We start from the raw sequence: 8,396 nt of genomic DNA, 5'->3' as shown, positions 1-8,396 counted from the left end.
ACTCCCACGATCTCAAGCCAATCAAAGATTGTACTCGTACGATAGAAGATGCAAGATCAGATCACACAACTACGATAAAAGTAGTATTGTTCTGGCTTCACAATACCAATGAAGTCTTTAAGTCGTTAACCTGGTTTTAGAGAAGAAAACCAAAGGTTAGAGGAGAATCGACTCTAGCGAGTGCACTAGTATCACACAGACGTGTGGGGATTAGTTTTTCCCAATGCTAGATATCTCTTATATATAGTCTTCAAATCAGGGTTTTGCCTTAGGTACAAAGAAATCACTATTCATCGTTAGATGAAAACCTGATTTAGAATCAAGCTAATATTTCTCAATCGTTAGATCGAAAACTTAGGTTGTCACATACACTAGAGATGTACGTTTACTGGGTTTGTGAAAACCGTGTCCAAACGTGTACGTGTATGTTGGTTCAACATAGTAACCCAAAAGGTCAACCATATGAGCATTTCATATTAACCTTGTTCTTCTTCACCATAACTAGTTCAATTGACTCAAATGAACTAGTTAGAGAGTTGTTCAATTGCTATGAGATCTTATGTACCTATACAAGACACAATTGAAACAAAGATGATTCGATTCGATTGAATCGGCTCATGAACTTTATAGACACGGTTTGCATACTGCATTCCTTAGTAATTTAAGTTTCATGTTCAGAGCACATCTTTAGATCATAACCCACTCAAGTACGCAAACAAGTTCGCGGACTTAAGACAACCGGCAGAGTTTTCCAAACTCAGCAGAAAATCTCAAAAGGGAATCTCTCAAGCAAAAGGAAAAGGAATTAGAGCTAAAATAAGAAATTAATGAGCGACCTGTAAAAATATCAGTTTGGAATGACACTTGGATAAAGGATAAACCTTTGTGTGAATTATATCCTGATAATGCATATCTCAATGAATTCCCTGACATGAAAGTTGCAAACCTAACAGTTGATAATGAATGGGTTATTCCTTCTGAACTTCTTGATATGGTTTCAATCAATGAGCTACCTGTACTCAGTTTGGAGGAAGACAAAAGAATCTGGAGTAGCACAATTACTGGGGGATTTCTCTGTTTCTTCTGCAGTTGAGTGTATCAGAGCAAAGTATTCAAAAGTGAGCTGGGTACATCAGGTATGGAATTACTCAATTCATCCAAATATTTCAAGCAATATCTGGAAACTTATAAGAAATATTTGCCCAACTGATGAAAAAATGAAAACTAGGAAATTTCAACTTGCTTCTAGATGTTGTTTTTGTAAGAAAGATGAGGAAACTCTAGAGCACAATATATGGAAATGCAACTATAGTGAGCTAATTTGGAAGTGGTTAGGAGGGATGTTTAATTTCAAGAACCCTAAGTCCTTTGATGAAGTCTTTAGTTCTGCAAAACATAAAAGTCTTACAGTTGGTGAAATATGGAGATATGCTGCTTTCATTACTCTCAGGGAACTGTGGTTTCAAAGAAATAGAAGTGTTTATGAGGATGAAGTCTTCAATGAACAAAATATTAAATCAAGAATCTTGAAACTTACTGCTGAAGGAGAAATTAGAATGAAACAGCTCATGTGGAATACTGCATATGATCTGCAAATGCTAAAACAGTTTGGTATGAAATGCAGAAGGGTCAAGACTTGTGTTATTAAAGAGATTTCCTTCAAATTGCCTCAGAAGAATCAACTTCTCTTGTGTTGTGATGGGGCTTCAAGGGGGAACCCTGGGAATTCAGGTTATGGGATTATGGCCAGAAATGATAAAGGAGAAGTGGTGGTAGCTATAGAAGGAGGTCTGGGGATTGCTACTAATTTCTTTGCAGAAATTATGGCAATTCTTTGTGTAGGAGAATGGGCTATCCATAATGGTTTCAGAATCCTTCTTTTCAGTACAGACTCAAAAGCAGTAATTGCTGCTTTTGAAAATTTGAGAGTTCCTTGGTTTGCAATTGCTAGATGGAAGCAAATCTGCAACATTGCTACCAAATGTGAGTTTCTTCATAATTACAGAGAAGTGAACTTCTCTGCAAATGATCTAGCTAACAGAGGAGCAACTATGCAGAGAGGAGATCAACACATATACACAAGCAAACCTCCCTTCCTTGTAAATCTTGAAAATGAAAAGCAGAAGTACTTTAGGACAGTTTAATTTATAATCCTTTTTTTGTGTATTTTTGTTTTTTCCTGGTTGTAATTCTGCTCTCATTGTAACTTTGAGTTCTTTGGTTATTAATAAAATTATTACTTAGGAAAAAAAAAAGGAAGAGGAAATTAAGGCAATTTGTCTCAGATAAGGAAACCTAGGCTTTTCCTCCTTCAAAAATTTCCTCCAAGCCGTGGAAAAGACCTTCCACACTCGTGTTAAAACACTTTCCAAGGCCAATGTGACGTCATCCATTCCCTCGGAATTTTTCAGTAGAGAAATTTGAAAAGAGAATTAGGGTTTTGACCAAAAATCCCTAATTCAAGAGTTCGACAAAGAAAGGGATTTATCCAAAAAGGAAAGAGCCAAGCCCCTCACACGATCAAGGATGCTTCTATAGAGTATTTGGACGTCGCATATTGAAAAAGCGGAGGTCTAACAACACCACCCAATATTTCGCTTAGCAATCTGTATGGACAAACTCCAATATACTTTTTATGAGAATCAACTAGACAGTTAGACTCAATCAATAAAAAGATATATCAAAGAGTTTATATCTCAATCTCTCGATTTGATTTTTATTCTAGCAAATGGAAATCTGCGAGTCTTTATCAAAGAGAGATAACTTGGACGGTACCAAAGACCAATGTCCAAGGATCAATCAACAACCAAAGGTTGGATTTCCAATTGATGATATTTAACGCACAACCTGTATCATTTAAATTATATAAAATATAATGCGGAAAATAAATAACACAAACACCAGAAGTTTTGTTAACGAGGAAACCGCAAATGCAGAAAAACCCCGGGACCTAGTCCAGATTGAATACACACTGTATTAAGCCGCTACAGACACTAGCCTGCTCCAAGCTAACTTCAGACTGGACTATAGTTGAACCCCAATCAGTCTCCCACTAATTCAAGGTACAGTTGTAATCCTATGCCTATGATCCCAGCAGGATACTGCGCACTTGATTCCCTTAGCTGATCTCACCCACAACTAAGAGTTGTTGCAACCCAAAATCGCAGACTTGATAATAAACAAATCTGTCTCACACAGAAAAGTCTATCAAAGATAAATATGTCTCCCACAGAAAAACCCTAGGTTTTTGTTCCTCTTAAGATATAAAATCAAGGTGAACAAGAACTAATTGATAATCCGGTCTTATATTCCCGAAGAACAGCCTAGATTAATCAATCACCTCTCAACAATCCTTCTTGACTACACAAGCGGTTTGTCGAGGAATCACAAACAGTGAGACGAAGATGTTTATGACTTCTTTATCTTCCCTATCAGAGAACTCTCACGATCTCAAGCCAATCAAAGATTGTACTCGTACGATAGAAGATGCAAGATCAGATCACACAACTACGATAAAAGTAGTATTGGTCTGGCTTCACAATACCAATGAAGTCTTTAAGTCGTTAACCTGGTTTTAGAGAAGAAAACCAAAGGTTAGAGGAGAATCGACTCTAGCGAGCGCACTAGTATCACACAGACGTGTGGGGATTAGTTTTGCACAATGCTAGATGTCTCCTTTATATAGCCTTCAAATCAGGGTTTTGCCTTAGTTACAAAGCAATCCATATTCACCGTTAGATGAAAACCTGATTTAGATTCAAGCTAATATTTCTCAACCGTTAGATCGAAAACTTAGCTTGTCACACACACTTGGGTAGACGTTTACTGGGTTTGTGAAAACCGTGACCAAAAGTGTACGCATATGTTGGTTCAACATAGTAACCCAAAAGGTTAACCATATGAGCATTTCACATTAACATAGTTCTTCTTCACCATAACTAGTTCAATTGACTCAAATGAACTAGTTAGAGAGTTGTTCAATTGCTATGAGATCTTATGTAACTACACAAGACACAATTGAAACAAAGATGATTCGATTCGATGAATGGGCTCATGAACTTTATAGCCACGGTTTGCATAAAGCATTCCTTATTAATTTAAGTTTCATGTTCAGAGCACATCTTTAGATCATAACCCACTCAAGTACGCAAACAAGTTCGCCGACTTAAGACAACCGGCAGAGTTTTCCAAACTCAGCAGAAAATCTCGGCAAGGAGACTTCTGCCAGTTCGCGGACTGAATTCGCGGACTAAACACACAAACGAGTTTTTGAAAAATCCAGCAGAAATTCTCGGCAAGAGAACTTCCGTCAGTTCGCGGATTGAGTTCGCAGACTTGGCAAAGCCAATTCCTCTGGTTTCTCTCAATCAACAAAGTTCGAAAACTCCGGATTAAGGAATAAGACTTATGCACATATGTGTTTCCACACAATGCTTATATCCATAATTGGTTATATAGACCTAAACTCTCATTCCAACCGTTGAAACATTCTTAGAGGACGTTATATAGTTGTTACACTATTTCTCGTCAAAGCGATTTTTAAAGTGATTGAAACATTATGACTTTCGTCATTAGGTGAAGATAAACCCGATCAAAACGAAACGCTTTACCAACACATGATTTCGAGATATAGATAGGCGAGATATACTCGGCTCGAAATATCAAATGTGTATGATCCAGTCTATATAGCATACGAATTTTGTCTCATAATAAGTAGGAGATAGAAGAGATAGAGTTTTGAGTGATAGATAAGTTCAAGTCTCCACATACCTTTTTTTTGATGAAGTTCCATGGTTCCTTGAGTAGATCTTCGTCGTTGTATGATGAATCTCCATGAAGTCCTTGAGCTCAACTACACTTTTCTATCCTAGTCCGAGACTTAGCTATGTAGACTAGAAATCAAGACTCATAGTTTTGATCACTAACATTGACAAACATGCTTGAGATAAAAACGCATGCGAGGTCGACCGAGCTATGCTCTAACAGTTGTGATACAATTGAACTTTGATGTTGTGTAATAATACTATGACACTGTATAAAAATGATTGGGAGCATTTGTTTTCTCATTGTTATCACTACGGATCTTCAACAACTATGATGCTGAGTTGAACATGTTTAGAATCATGGAGTACTTAGAAATGACGAAGATTTCGAGTCGTGTTGAAGATTCCAAGGAGATCAAGCATTTGGATGAGAAGCTATAATTTTTAATTATTTTGTAACACAAAGGGGGGGACTGTTAAGTATTGATAGTTTTGCTAATTTTTGAGTATTTATAGTTTTGTCACTAAAATTGACAAAGAGGTCGACTGTTAGAGCATTGCTCGGTCGAAATCGCATGCATTTCTATCTCAAGCATGTTTGTCAATGTTAGTGATCAAAACTATAAGTCTTGATTTCTAGCCTATTTATAGATGTCTTGGACTAGGACATAGATTGTGTAGTTGAGCTTAGACTTCACAACGTTCATCATTTGAAGAAGAAGAAATTATAAGGGAAGCTTGTGGAACTTCATCGACAAAAGGTATGTGGATACCTAAACTCATCTATCACTTGGAAAGTCTATTTTTACTCTATCTCCTATATTGAGACATAAGTCGTATTACGATATAGTTTTCTATATACACATTTGAGATTTCGAGCTGAGTTTATCTCGCTTACATATTTCTCGAAATATGTGTTGGAAAGCTTTCGCTTAGACCAAGTTCATCTTATATCATGTGAAAATTGCTGAGTAACATCTTACATGGTTTGTGTGATACAATCATTTGGTGTTGTCTTGGAATGTTTCGTTATGATTATTTCAATAACTTGAAAATTGCTTTGATGCTAATAGTATGTGAAAACGACTATTGTCATCCTCTAAGAAAGTTCCAATGATTGAAATAAGAGTTTAGAACACTTAACCATTATTGGATATGTCATGTTGTGCATTCTTGAACATATGTAATCCATGTCCTGGAACCATAGTATGCGCACCCGTTTGCGTACCCGTTGGTTTGAGAAATCCGGGAACCTAAGTATGTGTACCCGTTTGCGTACTGGCGTACAGGTTCATGTCAGAGAATTTCTGCTGGGATTGAAAGTTCGCGTACCCATTTGCGTACTGGCGAAACCTAATCTTAGTCCGTGTATTTCAAGTATGCGTACCCGTTTGCATACTTGAAGGTTAAAGTTCTAAAATCGGTTATGAACATGAACATAAACATTTATATAATAAGGAATGCAATTTTTGCAAACCGTGGCTATAATGTTCATGATTGATTGAATCAAACCTATTTTGCTTCAATTGTGTTCTTGTATAATTCTATGGGAATATAACAATTGAACAACTCTTTAACTAGTTTCATTTGAGTCATTTGAACTAGTTATGGTTAAGATGAATAAGGTTGATATGAGAGTAATCATATGGCTAACCTCGGTAAACTGTTGTGAACCAACATGGGGTACACGTTTGGGTACGGTTACATAAACCTAAATGAGGGTACATTTCATTTGTGTGTAACAAGCTAAGTTCGATCTAACAGTTGAAAGATGTTAGCTTGGTTGAATCAGGTTTTTCATCTAACGGTGAATATTGAATTCTTTGTTACCAAGGTAACTTGGATTGCAAATCCTGATTTGAAAACTATATAAAGGAGAACTCTAGCAACTGGGAAAACTAATCCCCACACCTCCTGTGTGTTACTAGTTGCATAAACTAGAGTCGATTCTCCTTTAACCTTAGGTTTCCATCGAGACCCTGTAGGCTAACGACTTGAAAGACTTCATTGGGATTGTGAAGCCAGACCCAATTATTTTCTTTGTAGTTGCTTGTTCTGATCTTGCCTGATTCTATCGTATTGAGTAAAATTGAAATAATTGACTCGAGATTAATTTCTCCGATAGGCAAGATAAAAGTAATCAAAAACATCTTCGTCTCATCGTTTGTGATTCCACAATATCTTGTTTCGCTAGTCGATTGAGATTATTGTGAGGTGATTGTTAATACTAGGTTGTTCTTCGGGAATATAAGTCTAGTTTATCAATTGGTTCTTGTTCACCTTGATTTATCAAAAAACGAAACAAAAACTCGTGGATATTTCTGTGGGAGACAGATTTATTCAATCTATAGACTTTTCTGTGTGAGAAAAATTTGTTTATCAAGTCTTCGACTTTGGGTCGTAACAACTCTTGGTTGTGGGTGAGATCAACTAGCTAAGGGAATCAAGTGCGTAGTATGTTGCTGGGATTAGAGACGTAAGGAACGCAGCTGTACCTTGAATCAGTATGAGATTGATTAGGGTTCAACTACAGTCCAGTCCGAAGTTAATTGGTAGTAGGCTAGAGTCTATAGCGGCTTAATACAGTATGTTTTTCAAACTGGACTAGGTCCCGAGGTATTTCTGCATTTGTGGTTTCCTCATGTCATGTTCCACAGGTTCACTATGCACAACATTACATTGTTGAGTAGTTACTGATGGGTGTAATTAACCATTAAGTGGGTGTGTTTATCCTAGAGTTATTTCCTCGATTTTTGTAATGAGTTAATATGTATTATTAGCCGTTGATACAATTAGAGAGGATTGGGCTATTAAAGACCAATCATTCTTCTCTCCTGAACTCATGTAATGAAAACCAAAATTACTTCAATTGAAGTTTAGGCTCTGATTTATCAGAGAGAAGGAAACTTGCTACTATTTTATCCAAATTCATCTAGTAGTTTTAATTGTTACACTACAATTGGTATCAGACTCCATCCTGGAACCTGTAGCCATGGCCACCAAAAAAAGCTTCAGGAGATTTCCTCAATTGTTGCTCAACACACAGATTCAATCACTGAGCTTAAATCTGAGATTCAGTCCTTGGGTACAAAGATGAATCTTATTATCAGTTTACTTGACCCTACGCAACACTCGAATTCACCTCCAGATCCATCTTCATCTGAGATTCCTCAACCAAATCAGGATAATTCTATTGCCGAATTTCAGCGGATGATGAATAATCTTTCTCACAGTGAATCTCGTAAGTTCTCTCGTACACCCAAAGTAGATTTTCCAAGATTTAATGACACTAATCCTCGTGGTTGGTCTTTAAAATGCGAAAGGTATTTCAATTTACATAAATTTCCTGATGATGAACGTGTTGATAGGTGTCTAAAACACTCAATTTTGATAACGATTTCTTACACGTTTTTTTATTATTTCTCTTGGAATTTTTTATATTACGCATCTTTTCTACGTTTTCAGGTACAATGGCTCGAAGTTGCGAAAATAAAGGAAAAGCGCCACTAATTTTTTTTTCTTAAATGTTTTATATCAGGAAAATTCCCAAGACATATACTCCATCATAGTTTCAATTTGGTTACACCAAAATGGAACTTTGTGTGGCGGTCACGTGGCCATTTCATGGAGTGC

At 36.7% G+C, this 8,396-nt stretch overlaps 1 protein-coding gene across 1 annotated transcript; it reads left to right on the top strand.

Moving 5' to 3' along the window:
- Window positions 1-959: 959 nt before the first annotated feature.
- Window positions 960-2,144, top strand: LOC113312781. The gene has a single exon (XM_026561516.1). The coding sequence runs from the start codon at window positions 960-962 to the stop codon at window positions 2,142-2,144; it is 1,185 nt and encodes a 394-aa protein (XP_026417301.1).
- Window positions 2,145-8,396: the final 6,252 nt, after the last annotated feature.

This window comes from Papaver somniferum, chromosome 9 (genome assembly GCF_003573695.1).
Source record: "Papaver somniferum cultivar HN1 chromosome 9, ASM357369v1, whole genome shotgun sequence".
Lineage (NCBI taxonomy): Eukaryota > Viridiplantae > Streptophyta > Magnoliopsida > Ranunculales > Papaveraceae > Papaver > Papaver somniferum.
Note: the sequence above shows the minus strand (reverse complement) of the source record. Positions and strands in the feature narration are given on the sequence as shown.

What these genes read in the sequence shown, in the direction of transcription:
- LOC113312781 (XM_026561516.1), top strand. Translation starts at nt 960, where the DNA reads ATGAATGGGTTATTCCTTCTGAACTTCTTGATATGGTTTCAATCAATG.